Source organism: Nanorana parkeri, unplaced genomic scaffold, assembly GCF_000935625.1.
Source record: "Nanorana parkeri isolate BGI_ZX_2015 unplaced genomic scaffold, ASM93562v1 scaffold216, whole genome shotgun sequence".
Classification (NCBI taxonomy): domain Eukaryota; kingdom Metazoa; phylum Chordata; class Amphibia; order Anura; family Dicroglossidae; genus Nanorana; species Nanorana parkeri.
In genome coordinates, this window is record NW_017306484.1 from 1,208,392 (window position 1) to 1,230,262 (window position 21,871).

General features: G+C 44.6%; 1 protein-coding gene across 1 annotated transcript in view; it reads right to left on the bottom strand.

Moving 5' to 3' along the window:
* HSD17B2 (hydroxysteroid 17-beta dehydrogenase 2) overlaps positions 1–21,564 on the bottom strand; it is a 33,419-nt gene extending 11,855 nt beyond the window's left edge. Inside the window, exons 1-2 of the mRNA XM_018555881.1 lie at positions 21,166–21,564; positions 66–278 (exon numbers count right to left, since the gene is read on the bottom strand). Coding sequence (XP_018411383.1) covers positions 66–278; positions 21,166–21,442 — 490 coding nt within the window. The 5' untranslated portion in view covers positions 21,443–21,564. The remainder of the gene's footprint in view (positions 1–65; positions 279–21,165) is intronic.
* Between the last annotated feature and the right edge of the window lie 307 nt (positions 21,565–21,871).

Genomic DNA, 21,871 nt, shown 5'->3' on the forward strand with positions numbered 1-21,871 from the left:
CTGTCCACTCTCCCTCCACTTTCAGACACCTACAGAACAATCAAGTTAAATCCAACATTCCATACCTGTATCTTTCACCCGGCTGCTGATCTCACCGTAGGCTGCCACAATTTCATGAGAGTTGGTGACGTCCAGCTGGATCAGGCAAAGGTTTGTTGAACATGCCCTCCTAAGTTCTCCGGCCCCAGGCCCGTTCCTATTTAAAACACCAGCAAAAACCAGGAGGCCTTGTTTATCCAAATGTTTCGCTAAAGCGTGTCCAAGCCCGGAATCACACCCTGAATAATGAAAGCAATGACAACATGAGCATGAGCCAGCCAAAATAAATACCTTTCACAGAGCGTCGCCAAGAACTTGACAAGCTATGAAATTACTGCATTAGCATTCATCAAGAGTCGAGCCTGAGGATGCGCTGGTGTTATTCTGTATATTAATAATCCTATAAAGCAGAACTTCAGACATACAGCTAAATGCACAGTTGGGCGAACTGTCTTATCTGCTAAAGGATTTGTATTTCTGTCCAGCTACTTTTGTGTTTTATACACCTCTGCCATGCAGCACATATGGTGACACCACTTTCTCAGGGGGGCAGGGAGAGGAGTCATAGAAAATGTTTCCTGTGCCCTGCAGAAATGTGTGCAATCTGAGCAACTTCCTGCGAACCATAAGACCCTAAATTGTGACATTACTTTCTCCCACTGACCATGGAAGTTGAGGCATGTTTTCTTTTCAGTGCTGCCCATCCCCCCCCCCCCTTCCAAGCCAACCCTGCAGCATTGTTGCCTCCCATTGACCACCAATGCCGGGGTACCTTTTCCTCTCACTGACCACCAAAGCTGGGACATTCTTCATTTCATTAACCATCAAGACTGGGTCACCTTTTCCTTGCACTGACCACCAACCTTGGGACATTTGTTTCCTCCAATAGACAAACCAATGCTTTGGCATTTTTTCCTTCCGCTGACCATCAAAGTTTGGGCATTATTTGCTCCCACTGATCACCAACACTGGGACATATTCTTATCCATTGTGCACCCACACTGTGGCATTCTTTCTCCCACAGCTCAAAAACCTGGGGCATTATTTCCTCTCACTGATAACATTGGAGCATTATTTCCTGCCACAGTCCACCAACATGGGAGCCTAATTTACTCCCATTGACCACCAACACTGGGGCATTATTTTCCTCCCACAGTCCACCAGCACTGGAGCATTATTTACTCCTACTGGCAACCAACACTGGGGCATGTGATTCTCCCAATGACCACCAATGCTGGGGAATTCTTTATCTCCCCGCCAAACAACCTTACAGAATTCTTTCTTTCCCTACCCTCCCAACCCTGGGGCACTCTTTCTTCCACTACTCACCAACATTGGAGCATAATTTTCCCTACTACCCACTAATAATGGGACAATCTTTCCCCCATTACCCACCAACCCTGGAACATTCTTTCACCCACTAACCCTGGGGCAATCTTTCCCCCACTACCTACCAATCCTAGAGCTTTCTATCTCCAACAATCCACTAACCCTGGGGCATCCTCTCTTCCATTACACATCAACACTGGAGCATTCTCACTGCCCACCAATGCTGGAGCATTATTTTCTCCCACTGACCACCAAAGCTGGGGCATTTTTTTCCCCTACAACTTCAACCCAATTTGCCATATGAATAAAAGTTTCACACATTTACATCCTTAAAACACAAATTCATAAAGTTATTAACATCACACATTTGCGTCATATAATCATAATGGCGTTTAGATTTTAAACATGTATAGAGATTTGCTTTCCTTTAAAATAAACAAAGGATGACATCTACCAATAGATATATACGCACTGAGAATGAAGCACAAGGAATGAGTGCCCAGAGGTCGTATAAAGCATATAAGCTTTGGAATTTCATCTGCATGTAATATTGCCACAGAGACCGTCACTTCAAGAAGTTATACGATGTCATACAGGAGGCTGTTAACGGCGATGCAGCATAGAGCTTACCCATCTAGCCACCCTTATTATGAATGTGATAATATGAAGCCAAAAAGGTTATATGGCATTAAACTGTCCTACTCCCTTTCTTCAGATTTACTAACATAGTTACGGAGTTAAAAAGCTTGAAAAAAAAGGTTGATGTCCACCAAGTTAACCTTTCATAGTTACTGTGTTTTTGGTGCACAGAAAGGCAGGACAAAATCCTCAAACGTAGCCAATTTTGCCCGACAGGAGGAAAAAAATGTTTCCTGACCCGCCATAGGGGAGTCGAATTGAAACATTGGGTCAAAATATTGCCTGATTATCCTTTGCTAAGGGTATTGCTAGTTGCAAGAAAATCATGGATGTTATTGCCTTTGCTGACTCATGCCCTGGGCCATCACTATAATGATGTGTGCCTACCACCCCCTTTCCGGCCAGAGCATCTCAGGTTGCTAAGAGCTCCTAGCAATCTGTGATGCTCTGGCCAGTGTCCTGCCAAGATCCTAGCAACCAGTGATGTCACTGCCAGGAGCTGAGCAGGACACTTCAGCCGGTGTCCCGCCTAGCTCGTGGCAACCAGTGAGATCACTGGTTGCCAGGAGCTGAGTGGCATACTCTGGCTCATGTCCCGCCCAGCTCGTGGCAACCAGTGACGGCAGTGAGCTGAGTGGGATGCCGGAGAAATCCCTGCCCCCACCCATAACATGCAACATTGGCACACCGCTACCCAAGTCCCACCCTATAACGAGCACTAGCAGCAACCCCATGCCCCCTAACGTGCACCGGCAGCAAACACCCTTACCCTGAGGTGGCGCATAGTCTAGGGACACCCCTGCTCATGCCTTAAAACTTTATTACTAAAAAGAACCCCTTTCTAAGCTCAGAAGCACATAAAAGCGGAACCAGGAAAACAGCTAAATGTACAGACAAAAAACAAGTTTTTACCTGCCAAAGGCTTTTTATTTTTGTGTTTCCTGTCCTGAGATTGACATATCCCGAAAGCAGAGCCAGTCTGGTGACCTGACTTTTCCCTTCTGCAATTAAGCAACAACTCCCCGCTCCCAGCATGTGATTGGACACTAAAGGAGCAGCAACAGGCTGATGAGGTCATCTTCCTGCTTGGCCCTCTTTCAGCATGCTCCTTGCCAGCACATGTGAAGGCACAAGACCTGATTTGCCTCCTCCTTCTCCCAGTGTTGCTGTAAAGGGTGTTACACAAGAGTTACACATTTAGGTTTTAACCCCTTCCCGACCGATGATGGAATTATTCCGTCACGATCTTCCAGTTCCTTAAAGGAGAACTATGGGGTCAGGGCTTTTCCCCATAGTTCACCTTAGGGTAACGGGAGGACACAAACTAGCGTCCTCCCGTCACCCTAAGCTCAGTATACCGCGAGCTATATCCGACAATTATATATCCGTCCATTCCGCCAGTCAGCCCCTCCCCTGTCACGGCAGAGAGCCGTGACAGGATCGATAAGTGAGCGAACATATAAAAGCACTCACCTCATAGTTCTCCTTTAAAGACCGGTGATAGAATAATCCCGACATGCGGTAAAATGAGCGCTGGCCTGGATAGGTAATCGCAGTGATCACATCGCTGTTACAGCCACTGAACCGCTTTGCAGCTCACTGTGTACTCAGAATACTTTGTTTCCAAAGTTTCTTTTTTTAACAGAAATAGTTTTTATTAGGGAATTTCACAAACAATGTAATGTAAAAAAAGACAAAGGGTAGCAATAGGTTAACAATACTCAAGGACGCACCACTTTATAACTTAAAACAGCAAGTATGTGCGCTAGAGGACCCTTGGGCGAGCCCATCACCATGTCAAGCTACCCACCCCCTCAGGGAAATTAACTGACAGTGTGGTCAACCCCACAGGGGACCATCGCACCTGAGGGAGGGCCCTGGGCCACCATCATTGATGTGGGGATGTGAAGAGGTATAAACCCGGTAAAATGGCCAAGATGGGGGCAACCCCCAATGCTAACAGACATAGACAACACAAAAAACACCAGAGGACAAGACAGTGGGAGGACATAAAGGAAGAGAGAAAAACAGAAAAAGTGTGGAGTTAAAGGAGTGCGGAGTGACAAAGGAGAAACAGATCGGTAGGTCGTTTCCAAAATTTTAAACATTTTTTTTTTTTAAAAAGGAAAAAGTAAAAAAAAAATCAAAAAGGTTTTTTTTCAAAAAAAGTTTCATAAATAAATTAGAAGAAAATATAGTGCCGAGGAGGCTATTAAAGTTAGGAGATAGGAAATACCACATTCTAAAATTTGTTACACATTAAAACTGTATTTCACTTCTGTAACTCATAACTCACAAAATAAATTGAAGTCACAGATATATAATATACCCTATAAATCAGGACAAGTAAAATAATTTATTATGAATTACTTTCTGTTAGATACACTGATTACGTACACATTATCATTGCCAAAACTGGGGGGGGGGAATTCAATTTTTTTAATAAAAAAAACAACTTATTTATATATGCACATATATATGTCACATCACATTAAAACTCATGTTGCCATTTAAAACAGTACAGGCAGTCCCCGGGTTACGAAGATAGGGACTGTAGGTTTGTTCTTAAGTTGAATTTGTATGTAAGTTGGAACAGGTACATTTTTTAAGTGTAACTCCAGCCAAAATGTTTTTTTTCTTTCTTGCTTTAGATAGCACAGGGAAGGGTTTACCCCCTGTAACATTTGTTTTGCTGTGTGTGCCCTCCTGCTCAGAAGATTTCACCTCACTTTCTGTCCCTGTGACAATTGGATTTTGACAATTTTGGGTTGTCGTGGATACAAGGATTGGTGATAAAGCTTCAATGGAGACACCTTTTTCCCATGATCATTTTGACAGGAGTGATTTTCCGTTGCTATGAGTGGATTTCCTTTCACTTCCTGTTGTCTCAAGGACAGGAATTGAGATTAAATGTTTCCAATGAGGATACAGACAGCAGTAAAAACCTCACAGTGACCCGGGAAGAGGTGGGCACCCCTCGTCTGCACGTCTAACAAGAGGCAACTTCCTGTAATGTACATACAGTACTATGAACCAGACCCAAAAAGGTGGGCACTCCTCGCCAGCACGAGCATGGTAGCATTACAACTACCCCTGCTGTACAGTAATAGCCCCGTTGGTAAGTAGGAGTTGTATGTAAGTTGGATGTATGTAACCCGGGCACTGCCTGTATATATAATATGTGTGGGTGCAACACATGAGGAAGATGGGAATTATGGTTAAACAAACACATAGCAAAAATGGAAAAATTGCTCTGTTCCCCAGGAGCGAAAACATTTTCTGAAGCTGGGTCACTAAGGGGTTAAACTAGTTGCATGTAAAATATATTTAATGATTTTTTTAAATAAATACATTCGTTGGTGTTTTAATATCTGCCTCAAATTCAGCCTTTATTGCAGTACTATAGTTATTTAAAAATAATTTGTTTGGCATGGGTCATGCAGAATTGGTATCTGGTCTGTCTGCAGTGAGATTGGCTTCACTAAACATTCACCCAATTTTTCCAAGGTGAAAGAACAGCTGACTCAAAATCGCATGCATCTTTAAATGGAATTGTCCTCAAAATTTTTCATTAGTAGAAAATAACTAGAACCTTCATTGGGAATTTATTGCTATCTCGATGTCTCTCTTGGGGGTCCTTGTGATCCCCAGGGCATTGAGATGACCTAAACTTTTTGACTTTCTACACTAAGATATAGAACCAATCTTGGAATCAAATCTGCTTTTTTTGACAATTTACAAGAAGGTGCATAAAAATCTATAGAAATATGCATATTGTAGTCAGCGCACCCCATCATGGAGAGGCATGGATCTATTCAAGGGAGGTGACCAGTGTACGCAATCATGGTCACACACCCAATCAAGGAAGATGACCAGTGCACATAATCACAGGCTTGCACCCAATCAAGGGAGGTGGCCAGTGCACCCAATCCTGGGCTTGCGCCCAATTTAAGGGAGGTGACCAGTGCACCCAATCAAGGGAGGTGACCAGTGCACTCAATCACTTCTGTACACCCTATGAAGGGTATGTGGTCAGTGCACCCAATCATGGGAGGTGACTAGTGCACTCAATCACTTCCGTGCACCCTATGAAGGGTATGTGGTCAGTGCACCCAATCATGGGCTTGCACCCAATCAAGGGAGGTAACCAGTGCACCCAATCATGGGCTTGCACCCAATCAAGGCAGGTGGCAAGTGCCCTCAATCATGAGCTTGCACCCAATCAAGGGAGATAACCAGTGCACCCAATCAAGGGAGATAACCAGTGCACCCAATCACAGTTATGCACCCAACCAAGGAAGGTGACCAGTGCACCCAATCACATGCGTGCACCCTATCAAGGGTGTGTGACAAGGGCACTCAATCATGGCCAGTGACCAGTGCACCAAATCGCAAGCTTGCACCCAATGAAGCAAGGTGATTAGTGCACCCCAATCATGGGCTTGTAGCCAATCAAGGAGTGTTTAGAAGTGGTAAGAGAGCCTAAGGGTCTCCACAGTATCCCTGGCGTAACAGTGAGCACGGTAGATGTAGGGATTGAAGCGCCACACCAATTAGGATAGTACAGATACGACCTTATTAAACTATTGAGTAGATTTGTCCCCACCCTTGTGGAATACAGTTGTACCTGGATGATTTGCATTGGTGTGGCGCTTCAATTCCTAAATCAAGCAACGTGACCAGTCCACCCAATCACATGCGTGCACACTATCCATGGCATGTGACCAGTGGACCTAATCACGGTGCAATATTTAAACAAAACGTTTTGGTTGGAGTTGCGCTTTAATAAGTATCCAATCAAAATGGTTTAGGTCTTTTTAGCTCAGTAGAAGTAGAAAAATACTAGGGCTGGTAATGATTAAAACTTTCGTGTTCGATTAATCGAAAACATTTTTCATGGATTAATTATAACGCACAGCTCGAACTACATTGGCCTATACACATACAGCACAGCAATGAAGTAATCAAATGAACTAGGATCACACTAATCCAGCACGTTATTAATCTCACGCGCCCCACTCAATATGGCCGCCGCTTGAGTGTTGCAACTCGGAATAATAACGTGCTGGATTAGTGTGATCCCAGTTCATTTTATTACTTCATTACTGTGCTGTAAGTGTATAGGCCAGGGGTCAGCAACCTGCGGCTCTGGAGACCGCATGTGGCTCTTTCATCCCTCTGCTGCGGCTCCCTGTCCAGGAGAGGAACTACTGAAGGGGCCTCACTGAGAAAGTGTTGGAATGCTTGACCTATTGGCAGTCACACATTCCACCGCCAAAAAACTGAGCGGGATTACATTGAAATGTGTGACCACGTCACCGGTCAAACATTGTAACGGAGTCACAAACTTTGATAGAACACCGCCATCAGCGGGTTACGGCCGGTACCCATGTGAGGGGTCTGGGCAGCCTGGGGAGCCTCTTACATGAGTATCAGCTGTACCAGGGGCGGCATGGCAGAGGTGACAGGGGAGGGGTGGAGGAGGCCGGGCCCAGGCAGCAGGTAAGAGGAGTTGGGAGGAGGTACAGGGAAAGGGACCCCGGCGACCAGGCCCTGCAGAGCCCACCATAGAGAGTCTCAGATGGGCTGTGCAGGATCTATGGTGTGCTCTGCCAGGTCACTCTCAGGTGAGCTCTGCGGGGTCTCAGGTAAGTCCAGAGTCCATTGCGTTACTAAGCCCACATATACCTATATAAATGCTATACATAGCATAAAGCTGGTGTTTTCTGACCAGCTGGGAAGATTGTAGAAGAAAGGTTCGATGTCAATTGGCAGGCTGCACAGTGATGTTCCCTTTACATGTAAGTATAACCTATTTAAAAATTGATAAGGCAGAACAAGTTTCATGGGCAAACTCACCGGCCCAAGTGGCTCCGTCAGCTAACGAAACCGATTAATCGTGGAATTAATCGTTAATTTCCGCAGCCCTAAAAAATATGTTTATTCACACAATCGTACTGCTTACAAATATATATTCTCGGTGGCTGGCAGTCTTTAGTCCTCAAAACTTCCTTAACTTTTGTCCTTTTATTGTCGTTAAATCTCAAAATCCTCACTCTCTTCATAAATAATAGATCAATAAACGAGGCGACCCAGGCTGAGGAAAAGGCGTTACAGCAAAGGACTACATATTCAAATAGCAAAGGACAATTTGATGTAATGATTTCGCGGGTGGAACTTTTGGAAAGTACATTAAAGAGAAATACAATTTCCTTTGGTTATGGCGTACGGGAACATTGGTTTTTATGGACATGGCTTGGGATTTATGGACAATCGCTGTATTTGGGAGTCAATGACGGCCCGTGGCAAGGAGGATGAGGTGGAGCAGAACCGCTGAGGCATGTGAACACGCTCCGTAAAAAAAAAAGAAGAAAAAAGATTTTGTACTGTGTAGCCAGCAAAGTTCCACAGCCGTTTCTATAGCTTCTCATTATCCTTAAAGGAACGCCCCATTCAAACAAGAACATTTTACATTCAAAGGGAAGAATACAGTGCATTAATAATTTGTGTTTCACAGTTTACAAGTGTATAAAATGTTGTTTTATATCTTTTTAACTATTTAATGTACATTTAAAAATAAAACATTTGTGACATTCCGTTTACAGGACATGCTAGGCTTTCTTAAAGAAAGCCCAGCACTGTCTTCACGTTTGGCAACAAGCTGCGTATAACTAATGCTACAGATGGTGCCATTCAGTGGGAATGAGGAGGAAGGCTGTGCAAGTCATTCAGCAGTTTGTGTAATCTGGTCTCCCCAGATTCTTCAGGCTTGTTCTCAACAGTATTGGTTTGTGAGCCCTTTGAAAGCTGCTGTTCTGATCGCAGTCGGTAAATGTGAAACATTACCAAGTAACATTGTATTGCTAGGTAACTAATAATTAATATGAAAAATAATAAATGTATATTTTTGGTCCCAAACTTAATAAATATATAAACATTAATATACAGCAATCTGTTTGACCACTGAGAAGGCAAGCCGCTGGAGGCAGTATGATGCTTTGGCCAATGTTCTTCTGGGACACCTTGGGTCCTGCCATTCATATGGATATTACTTTGACACGTACCACCGACCTAAACATTGCTGCTGACCAAGTACACCCCTTCATGGAAAGGGATTCCCTGATGGCAGTGGCCTCTTTCAGCAGGATAATGTGCCCTGCCAGACTGCAAAAACGGTTTAAGAATGGTTTGAGGAACACAACAACGAGTCTAAGATCTTGACTTGGTCTCCAAATTCTCCAGATCTTAATCCAATCGAACATCTGTGGGATGTGCTGGAAAAACAAGTCTGGTCCATGGAGGCCCCACCTCACAACTTACAGGACTTAAAGGATCTGCTACTGACGGCTTGGTGCCAGATACCACAGCACACCTTCAGAGGTCTAGTGGAGTCCATGCCTGGTCAGGTCATATACCACAACATACCTTCAGAGGTCTAGTGGAGTCCATGCCTGGTCGGGTCATATACCACAACATACCTTCAGAGGTCTAGTGGAGTCCATGCCTGGACGGGTCAGCAAAAGGGGGACCTACTCAATAATAGGCATGTGGTCATAATGTTATGGCTGATCGGTGTATGTTTCATTTGATGGGAAACTCACCCGAAGACCTTCAGTACAGCCATATATATGGACGGACACACTCACACACTGTGTATATATATACATTTCCAGGTCAAATTACCGCATTATAGCCACTAGATGGAGCTGGTAAGGATAGGAAAGAAGTACAGTGATACCTCGGTTTACAAACTTAATTCTTTCCACGATTCTGGTTGCGAACCGAATTGGTTGCGAACCGAATCAAACTGTGATCAGACCGCGATCTTGACTAGAGGAAGCCACGACCATGTGTCAGAGCAGGGAAGATGGCTGCGGTTGTGTCCGTCACCCGATGCGGAGTTCGTGAACGGAAGCAAAATTTTGCAGAACTTCCTGTTTGCGAACCGAATTGTTAAACAGAAGCGTTCGTGAACCGAGGTACCACTGTATTTATTTCCTATCCTCCTCAGCTCCAACTAGTTTTTCTTGTTGGAGCTGAGGGCCATGTTGGGAAGAATTGCCCTCTCCATCTGCCCTACTGACCATTGTCAGGAAAAAAAAGGGAAACTTCTAATGGGGACACAGATACAGACCCAGCTACTGTATCTAAGGGTGGAAATTCCCCTTACTTTCTAGAGATTTCCTCTCACTTCCTGTAGTGCTCTGGGACAGGAAATGAAGGAAAATTCCCCCGATGGGATGCACACAGTAAAAAATAAACTGACAGAGGTTTTACCCTTCAGTGCTCCATCCAAAACTAAAAAAAACCCACAATTTTGGCTATACATACACTTAAATCTTGTGGGTTTGTAGCTTCAATGTGTCACACACATATTATTTTTACTTATATTTTATCTTTATTCATTACCTGTTCAGGATATTTTTTTTAAATTTATTTGTCAATATCCCTAAAAAAGGGAGCCTTGTTTTCCGGAAGCTTGTACAATGCTATTTGCCTTCTCTGCCTGTGTGTAGACCTGGTTTAGAGGGGGCAAATACTGGGGCTGTCTAGACTGCTGATAACGATCCCAAAATATAGAGCCTTGTCCAAACATGACACAGAAACGTAAAAGTGTTCTTAAACCCTCTTATCAAAATATAAATAGTGCTGCAGACCTCAGCACTTACCATGTGTGCTGCATGCTTTCCTTCTCAAGGCTGTTATTGTCTTAAGCCGGGTGTACACAATTACAATTTTGTTCAAAAATTATTTTTTTATTTAATTTTCATTTATTTGAATATAGATCTGGTTGAGAAAGGCGGCTCTAGGACCACACTCCCCTCCGGATGGGGGGTAGCTTTGCAATACAACCCTCAGGAGCCCTATCAGACCACCTATACAGAGAAGGACAAGAGCCAAAGGAAAGCTCTCCAAAGCTGTTCCTCTGTTTTGATGTGTCACATGACTTCCCTCACTTTGTTGGGTGCCGCTATATCAGCTGGGGAAAGGGCAGCGTGGGCTGCTGTTGGGGGGTTCCAGGGGAAAGGGGGGTTTTGCTGAGAGAGCAGGGTTTTGACAGTGGGAATTTTTGCTGGTGGGAGGTTTTTCTGGAGGATAAGGGATTTTGCTCAAGGTGGGAATTTTTGGTTGGGGTGGGTGGATAATGAAGGAAGGCTTTTTGCTTGGGGGGAAAGGAGGTAGATTTTGTGGCCATATAATATCATAATTGCCCATATATCCATCTTGGATACCCTCGCAGGGGGTTATTCAGCATAACATTCATGTAAGGCTTCAAAACAACACAAGAATAGCCTCCTGGCTTCCACTTTAAACAGTAGCACTTCTGACCCACTGGTCCTCTTTGAAGTGCTGTCCCACGCTGATACTGATGGCCCCTCAGGCTCACGGCTCTACTAGCCTCACCAGTGCTCTCCCAGCCTCCCTTGGCTGTCTTACTCCAACACACACACCACCTGACTCCACTTTAGATTCTGGGGAAGTCCACCTGAATCCTGAACACCGTCTGTTCCTATCCCAGTAGGAGCTCGCCTGACTTCTGGGGGCGGTCACCTGACACGGTCTGTTCCTCTTTCCCAGCAGGAGCCAATTCCCCTAGCCAGCATCCTTTCCTTAAGGGTTGTGCACACCTGTGCAATCATCGGGTGCTGGCCATTGCTAAAGCCTGGATCTAGGCCTGGGGATCTCATCTTCCCTCCTGAATCACCATGAAACCTCCCAGTTCCAGGATCCCAAACGTAATCCCGACAAACCTTTGCTTCCTGACATGTCTTAGCCCATCTGGCTGAGAGTCCCAGGTGATCATAACACCCAATTCTACAGTGGGATTGCCACACAATACCACACTATATTGTCACCATTGCTCATTTATTGCCACCATTGCCGGAGCATTGTCTGCATATTGTCACCCTTGGCAATTTGTAACCCAGATATAGTTACAGTTGCCCGTTTGTTACCCTATATTGTTACGGCTGGCTGTTTTCTGCAAAGATTGCCTATCTGCTGCCTGCATATTGTAACAGTTGACTGATTGTTGTGTGTGTATTGTATACAATTGCCTATTTGGGGCCCATATATTGTCAGGACTGCCATTTTTTTGCCTAGGTATTGTGAAGCCATCGCTGTTTGCAGGATCATATTACTATAATTTAGTCTCCTGTAGGCTTGTCACTATCAAAGCACGCCACTATTATGCCCATGTTAGGACACAGCACATCGCTGCTTTTAAAACCTTCAATTTTATTTTATTTAGCATGCTGATATTTCCCCTTTTTGTCTCTATGTGCCTGTGTACAGTATCTCCATGTCTATCTCTGTGCCACAAGTGTATTTCCAAGTGTGCCCATGTGCCACCAGCATATCTCTATGTGTCTGTGTACAGTATCACCATGTCTATCGCTGTGCCACCAGCATGTCTCTATGTGCCTGTGTACAGTATCTCCATGTCTATCTCTGTGCCACCAGCGCACCTCCAAGTGTTCCCCTGTGCCCCCAGCATGCCTCTATGTGCCTGTGTACAGTATCTCCATGTCTATCTGTGCCACCAGCACACCTCCAAGTGTGTCGCCAGCATGCCTCTACGTGCCTGTGTACAGTATCTCCATGTCTCTCTCTGTGCCACCAGCGCACCTCCAAGTGTGCCCTTGTGCCACCAGCATGCCTCTACGTGCCTGTGTACAGTATCTCCATGTCTATCTCTGCGCCACCAGCGCACCTCCAAGTGTGCCCCCAGCGCGGCTCTAAGCTCCTCCATATCCCCAAGTGTACCTCTGTGTGCCTCCAAGTCTGTAAGTGTTCACAGTTATCTCACTGAGAAGAGCCCCTCCCCAAGCCGTCGGAGACTCTCTATTGTAGCCACATGGAGTTGTAGAGAGGTCCCCTGCGTATCCTTCCGTGGCTGAGGTCTGCGAAGGAAGCCTATGTTAGACAGCAGCAACACAGCAGTGCTTTCAATGGCAGTCATGTGACCACCTGAAAAGGGTGCAATTTTGAAATGCTGCAACAAACGGAACCAGCACAAACCGGGGTCTACCTCTATATTTTTAGCGCCTGCTCTATAATACACCTGGAAGGGGACAGCGGAGAAATTGACTTGAAAGTCTTCAGTACTTCTGCTGTGAACTTTGAGGATTAATTACACCCCAGTACCTTCAGCTACAGAGGTCAGTGAGGACTTGTTCATTATCTGCTTGTTAGGGATATCATTATTACAGGTATTTATATAGCGATGACAATTTACGCAGCACTTCGCATAGTGCAAATTCACATCGGTCCTTGCCCTTAAGGAGCGTACATGCATACAGGGCAAAATTAGGAGCTGATTAACCTACCAGCATGTCTTTGGAGTGTGGGAGGAAACCGGGATAGCCGGAGGAAACCCACAAACAAACTCCTTGCAAATAGTGTCCCGACCAGGATTTGAATCAAGCCCCCCCAGTGCTGCAAGGCAGAAGTGCTTACCACTACTACCCTGCAAAATATTTGAATGTCCATAGCCTGGCCACGGGTTCACTATGAAATTGCCATACTTCTATCAGTCTGGCTCTCTTCCACAATGGTTTAAAGGCCCTTCATTCCCTAGTTAGTGAGTCACTGCCCCCCCCTCCACAAATAAGGAGGTCAAAAGTCCTGATTTTACCGCTACCATATATGGACTAGGTTGGCAATACACTAGTGAGGCAAGGATAAGGATGACAGCTACAACACTCACAGTGCCAATGGTCGGCCAGCAATGGTACCGGCTGTATGTCTATCCTGACAGGCTCTGCTTAGTTAATAAAGATGAGGTGAAGCTGCCAAAATTGAAGTTCAGACTGAAAGCCAGACACGCCGGGGAAAGGAAGGTGTTACTTTAACACACCCAGTTTCATGCATCACTGATCATTATTAGGTGGAATTATAATTAAAGCATAAATCAAACATGAATTAATTAATTCCTTCTTGTTATGTTATTGCCTTTTGACTTGTATGCACCTGACTGCAATTTTCCACAAACACCTCTCTTGATCTTATTTAAAGTGAATCCATGAGATAACAATATGGAAGCTAAGACTAATGCCATACTTTTAAAGGTTAAGACCCCAGGGGCCATCATTCTGACCATTCCAGAAATTGGGCAGTGGAGCACTGGATGTCAAGCTTCCATTACTTCATTCCATGGAGGTTCCAAAGGTTAAAGGATTGCAATGCTCTACACCCATTAAAGCTACAATGGGGTCCCTGTAGAAGTCAACTTGTATGGAGAAAAAAAATGAGAGATGTAAGCTGAAGGTATGTGAATGAAATTATATGAATTTGTATTTGTTCCAATCAAAGGTTCTATCAAGTGTTGACAGGCAGCACATTTCACGGGTAATGCAGAAAATTGCCCTTGATCAAGATTTTGATTTATGGTGCAAGTGGAAAATGAATGGGTGGCTAATCCGGAATTTTACTTCTTGGTGAAATATAGTTAAGATTAGATTAGCCTGGACTTTAGAAGACTTTAGAAGACTGGAGAGTGCAGGAAGGCCTGTGAAAGTTGTCACAATACGACAAGATGTAGACCCTGCTTCTCTGTGTGGCTGCTGTCCGTGAGAGTGGAGTCTAAGGGGTAGCCGGTGTTCTGCATATGACCCCATTAAGGGAATTTGGGCTTAGCTGCAGGACACTCAACAAGTATTCACAGATGCGGAGGAAGGTATGTGCCAGGTAATTAGGAACTGGAAAGTGAGAGGCACAGGGCAGCTGGAAGCAGGGATTCATCTGAAAGCAGTGGGAGCAGAGATGGTGCAGTGGAGGATCAGACTGTGGATGCCACAGAGACTGCAGGTACTGAGGAGGCAAAGCAGAGAACTAGACGGTAAATGCAGCAGAATGCACAGAAGACATGAATTGTGAGGCCGTGGGTACTGCAGAGGCCGCAGCACAAGCGGAGGTGCTATGGGACCTGTGGTTGCAGCAAGGAATGTAGATGGAGCTGGGGTGCAGCAGAGATGCAGCAAAGACTGTCATTGCAGTTGAGGTGCTGCAGAAGCTGGGGTGCAGGAACAATGCAGCAGAAACTGTGGATTTAGCTTAGGTGCAGTGGAAACATCAAGTGTACCATGGATGCAGCAGAGTCTGTGGATGCTACAGAAGTGTAACATGGCTGTGAGTAATGCAGTGATGCAGCTAGATTTGTGGAAACCGTGGGTGCTGAGGAGCTAGGCTGTGGATGCTCAGGAGCTAGGCTATGGGTGCTGAGGAGCTAGGCTGTGGATGCTGAGGAGCTAGGCTATGGGTGCTGAGGAGCTAGGCTGTGGATGCTGAGGAGCTAGACTTTTGGTCGTGGGGAGCTAGGCTGTGGATGCTGAGGTGCTAGACTTTGGGTGCTGAGGAGCTAGGTTATGGGTGCTGCAGAGCTAGGCTGTGGATGCTTAGGAGCTAGGCTATGGGTGCTGGGGAGCTAGGCTGTGGATGCTGAGAAGCAAGGCTGTCGATGCTGAAATGCTAGACTTTGGGTGCTGAGGAGCTAGGCTGTGGATGTTGAGGAGCTACGCTATGGGTGCTGGGGAGCTAGGCTGTGGATGTTGAGGAGCTAGGCTATGGATGCTGAGGTGCTAGACTTTGGGTGCTGAGGAGCTAGGCTATGGGTGCTGAGGAGCTAGGCTATGGGTGCTGAGAAGCTAGGCTGTGGGTGCTGAGAAGCTAGGCTGTGGGTGCTGAGGAGCTAGGCTATGGGTGCTGAGGAGCTAGACTTTGGGTGCTGAGGAGCTAGGCTATGGGTGCTGGGGAGCTAAGCTATGGAGGCTGAGGAGCTAGGCTATGGGTTCTGAGGAGCTATGCTATCGGTGCTGAGGAGCTAGGCTATGGGTGCTGAGAAGCTAGGCTGTGGGTGTTGAGAAGCTAGGCTGTGGGAGCTCAAGGGAGCAAGTTGGACTCGAGCAGTTACAGCATGGCCCTGCTCAAATTCAAATAGAGGATACAGCCATGTGACACATCACTCATTGCAGCCCTGGTGAAACCCAGAAGTGCCTACGACTGCGGGAGATAGAGGTGCCAGAGCTGGAACACAGAAGATAAGTAACCAAGACAAAGGGGATCCCAGTGAACCAAACAAGCTCATGAAGAGTCACAAAGGGAAAGAAAAGGTCATGTTCTAAATGTTCCAAAAAACAATAAAGAGCCACCTATGAAGTGTGAGACATTGTGGACTTGGACTTAGATGGTCACCCTGGACGTTCAGGCATCATTCAGGGTAACCACATACGACCTGGACTCTGCTGGACTTCCTGGTGCTGGCTCAGAAATGACACAGTCATGCAAATCCTGGTGCCTGCGAGGTTCACAAATGTCTGTAAAAGATCAGCCCCTGCTGCAACCTCTCACCTTGTGACTTGCTACACATTTACAATGTGCTGTCTGATCACTGGCAGAACATGTGCTGATCAGAGGTTTAAATGTAAACAGGTTTGTTCGAAAGATGTAATTACTTCAATAAAAAATCATAGTGAGTTATAACATTTCTGTATGTTGGCCACTCTCCAAACATTTTTTTATGTACACTCTGCAACTATTTTTAAACAAGTATATGGGACAAAAGTAACATCCTCATAAGAGCCGAGTCATGAACTATTTTTATCTACACAATGGAGCCAGTTCTTCAGCCAGAGGGGAATTATAAGATTTTTTAAAATTATTTTTGATTTTTAACCATTTATATGCGACCTTATTTTTGTTCCTTTTGTTTAACTAAAAGTCAGGTATAGTGTTTTTGTATCTTCTTTTTTTATTTAAAAAAAAAACATTTTTTATTTGTTTTAGGCAGCTAAATATGAAATATTTAATCCTAAATATTTAATCCTAATATCCTAAATATTTAACCCAAAAGAAGAACGTAAGAAGTTTCTCTTAGGCCATCTGCTTAGAAGCCCATGGGTCTTTGTGTCATGGCTGCACACACAATTTATTCCAATATAATTATTAATAATTATTATTATTAATAAAATAAATATTTTTTAAATGACTGTTATATAAATAAATATATCATATAAAATTGTAATAAATAATGACTTTTTAAATAAAGATGTCATATAAATAAATATAAACATGTATACTGTTTATATTATTTGTATTATATATATATTTGTAGTCAGAGTCCCACTGAATACGAATCTAAGGTAAATACCAACATAAAATTGTTAAAAGAAAATGGGTCCAAAACTATTATAATCTCACTTTGATATTACAGCCAATCAGTGCAGATATTTAGTATTTATTGCATTTTGTTTTGCGGAGGTGGGAAATCTCCTGCTAAAGCTAGTTAAACAGTGACCAATTGTTTCTTGTTTTTTTTTTAAATAAAAACATAAATAACTAAACCAATAGAATTCTTACAATTAAATATCTTAAAAATTCATGATACCAACTATAAATCAATATTGTAAATAAACATGGTACAAGAAAATGTCTTATCTAGGTAATAATGTAGTTGGACTTTAGACAGTGTTATATAGAAGTGGCAGAAGCATTCAGTTAAAGTGGAACATTGGGCAAAATATCAAAAATGACATATATGTTGCAGTCTGTCACTGACATTAACACAGCAGGTTTGATTTTTTGAGTCTCCCCTGTAACATAGTTTTATTACATGCTGATCCTGACTTTGCATCTGTTATTTTTCCACTTCCAGGAAACAGGATAACAACAGTGTTTGTTGTGCTGTAAATTTGCATAGTGGCATTGTCACCATGTGGACAGAGTAATCTTAGATGGACAACATGTCATTTTAAAAAGACTTTAAAGTGACACTAAACTCCGGAGTTCAACCTTAAAAATACCTCCAGAAGGAAGGACAGTGTCGGCACCAATTCAGAGATGATTTGAGAATCTTCAGCCGAGTGATCTCGTCTTTCTTAATAGTTAAAGTGACACTAAACTCAGGAGTTAAAAATACATTGAGGTACCTTAAATATTAACAACAATGTATCTTATTTTGTGTATCACTCGGCTGTAGATCCTCCAATCATCTCTGAATTGGTGCTGACACTGTCCTTCCTTCTGGAGGGTGGCTACTTGTGTTCCTCATGGTCCCTGTGTGTGTTGTAAAGTAGTCACCGCTCCAAGCTCACTCCCGTGATGGAGTACAATCTCAATACAAATTGGTAAACGAAACATCACAGGAGGGAGCTTGGAGCGGTGACTACTTTACAACACACACAGGGACCATGAGGAACACAAGTAGCCACCCTCCAGAAGGAAGGACAGTGTCAGCACCAATTCAGAGATGATTGGAGGATCTACAGCCGAGTGATACACACATAGGATTTATTTTTGTTAATATTTAAGGCAGGGGCGCCCCGAGGCCGGGTGTCACCTCATCGTGTTGTCAGCGCACGTGCGCGTGGCGTAACCACGCACATGCGCGACCATCTGATTGATGCCTACCAGCCGCAATCTTGGTGATGGACGCCAGCAGAGAGAGGAGGAGGCGTTCACCCGGCAGGATGAGGTATGCCGCCTGGTCCCCTCCTCTCTCCTGACACTGTCGGGCTCTCGGTCAGTGACCAACTGCCCGACTTTTTAGAAAAGGGTGACACCAAAATGACTGTCAGTCATTTTGGTGTCACCCCTACAATGGTGACACCCGAGTGTGGGCCACACCCCCCGTGTGACACCACTGATTTAAAGGTACTTGAATGTATTTTTAACTCCTGAGTTTAGTGTCACTTTAACTATAAAGAAAGATGTATCCTATTTGTGTATCACTCGGCTGTAGATCCTCCAATCATCTCTGAATTGGTGCTGACACTGTCCTTCCTTCTGGAGGGGGGCTACTTTTGTTCCACATGGTCCCTGTGTGTGTTGTAGTCACCGCTCCAAGCTCGCTCCCGGGATGGACTACAATCTCACGTGTAATTTACTCATTTATTTTCAGATTGTGTAATACAATGTCTGTGTTTGCAGACAGCATAGTAATCATGTAAGTCTTCCTCCTAATGAGATGCATCACGCTCACTCCAATGCTGCGGGCGGAAGGTAACTTGAACCTCCTATTTATGTGTCACTGGGGAATTTAGGGAGATTGGAAATAGATCACAAGATTTTTTTTCTGCTTCATAATAGCTGCCATTATAGATGAGAACAGACATCAACGTGTCGGAATAAGCATGCAGCCAGTGAACGGAGAACTACTGACTGCTTTACTGCTTCCGAGCCAGTGACTATGGAAGCGCTGAAGCTGCTGGATCAACATGACAGCCAGAGAGTTAGGATTTTCAGCCAGAGCCTGCCTAGTTCTGTCAGTAGAGGTTTTCAATACAGATGTGGAGATTCATTTCTGGATGTGAGATTTAACCCTTTGTGGAAAACTCCTTCAACAGCATGGAAATGAGACACTTGTTTCCAAGAGGTTAAAGAAGAACTGGGGGTAACTTTTTATGAACCCTTGCAGTGGGGCTCTCCCCATACTGCTCGTTGTCTAGGGGGCTAAAATAAGAGATATATTCACCCGAATGGCAATCCTGGCTGGCTCCTAGACCAGCCCTATCAGCGTCACTCCGGCGGTCTAAGGTCATGCGAGTCATCACGGTGTATAGGACGTAAGGATGCCAGGAGACATACCATCGCTGTAGGGGAGTGAGGCTCAAGGGGCTGATCTAGGAGCCAGCCAGGATTGGAGTTTGGGTGAGTATATCTCTGTTATTTTAGCTCTGTAGGCAAAATGAGCACGTAACCCTTGCAGTGCAGAAGTAGCCCCACTGCAAGGGTTAAGATTTCATTTGGCCAGTGTTTTCATTTTAAAATTTGTGAAGTGCACCTTTAACCACTTCCAGCGGGTTCACGTAAATACACATCATCTGCTGGAAGTGGTTATACCAAGAACACGGCTGCTGCTGTTTAAATACAAGCGATCCGGCGTCTGTACAGTCACCGGATCGCTTGTATGGTGCTGCGTCGTGTGTGTGTGTCCCTCCGCCGCCATCAGCATCCCGGGCTCCGCTGTCCCCCCTGAGAGCCTGGGACCGGCATGGATCGGAGGGAGATCAGTAGCCTGCCAGCCACTGATCTCTCCTCCGATCACTGGACCCGGAAGTGATGTGCATTACATCACTTCCAGTGTCACTGGGCACAGTCTCCGGCTCCTAGAGCCATAAGAAGAAGCTGATGAAGCAGATCTCTGCTTCATCAGCTTCTTTGGGGTCCCTAGGTGACATTAGGGGTCTGAAAGACCTCTGATGTCTCCATAAAGAGGACCTGTCACATCATATTTGCTATTACATAGGGGGCTTGTTAGCCCCTTATGTGATAGCAATAAAGTTGAGTGTACAAAAAAAAATTGTAAAAATTAAAGTAACAGATTTAAAAAAAAATGAAGACATTTTTTTACAGTCCCCCGCCCCCCACGTGCACGCACATACAACGCAAACACGCGTCGGATGCTCCTACGTGCAAAAACAAAAATTGCCCCACACATGTTACATATCGTCACGAGCGTCGGAGTGAGAGCAATAATTCTAGGCCCATCAATCACTGTTAGCACTAAACTGATGAGCCGTAAAAGCGTTTAAAGCGTCGCCTATGGGAAATTTTGGTTATTGCCGTTTTTGGCTGTTTCACGAACGCACACAATTTTAAGGCTTGACATGTTTGGTGTCTATTTACCCGGCGTGACCCCGACTTTTATATTTTACCAAAAAACTGGGTATTGTATTCTGTTTCTGTGCACTACATTTCATTTTAGTGTATTATATCCTAAAATACTGGTATGATAAACATTTGCGCAAATACCGTGCAACATAAAAAATTGCAACCAGCATCTTTTTATTCTACAGGACCACTGCTTTCAGAAAATATATAATTGTTTGGGGGTCTGAAGCTGTTTTCTAGCCTATGATTCAGATTTGATCATCGTGTGTGCAAATGTAAGAAATTGCTCCGGGCAGCAAGTGGTTAAATCTCGCGTGGCGCGGAGCCTTCAGTTCCGATCCTCTGAAACTTTCACACAATTCTAAGTGAATATTCATCACAGACTCTTGTTTGGTTGAACTCGATTGACTTGTTTCTTTTTTCAACCTGACTAACTATGTAACTATGTCATTCTTCCTTTCTGAAAACGATTTGAATTGTGCAGGGTGGCCCTTTAAATCACCGCAAATCCATTTTCGACAGGACGCGGTTAACTCCGCCGGCTCTTACCTGTTATGAGGACCGTCTTGCCTTCCGCGGACAGCATCCGTCTGACTGGTAGCGTGACATAGTACAGCGCGCACGCCAAGAAGAAGACGCTCGCTCCCAGCTTGACTGGAAAGACGAAGTAACAGAACGCTCCCAGCAGGAGCAAAGCCGGCAGGGTGCACAAGGAAGCGTTTTCCATCTTCACCTTGTTCTTAATTATTTTGTGCGCGGCTAATCCGGAGAAGAGGGTCCCCAATCCTAAATACAGCGCAGCCGCAGGGTGCCCGGCTCTTTCCATAGTCTAAAAGAAGTCGCTGCTCGGTCAGGAAACTTCTATCAGCCAGGAAGTTTTCCCCGATCCTCATATTTCTTAGTCGCTTGTCTTTTATAAATATTGTCTTCCCACCTCTTCTCGTATGTGTGTGTGTGTGTGTGTGTGTGTTTTCCCCTCTTTGTTTGACACCCTGACTCCTCCTCTCCAGACTTGTAAAAGAAACTTTCAATAAGTAATTTATTACCACAAGAGATGACGGAGTTTATCTGAGATCCCGGGACGGGACACCGGCAAGAGACGTGAGAAATTGGGGCATGGCTATACTTGTCATCTTCCTTCACTCTGCGCGCCCTTGCAGTGCTTTAGTTTTGGGCAGAGAGGGGGAAAGAATAAAAGCCTGACTTATCTTTCAGTTCATATCAGCTGAATACATTCCGGGTGCAGCAAAAACAA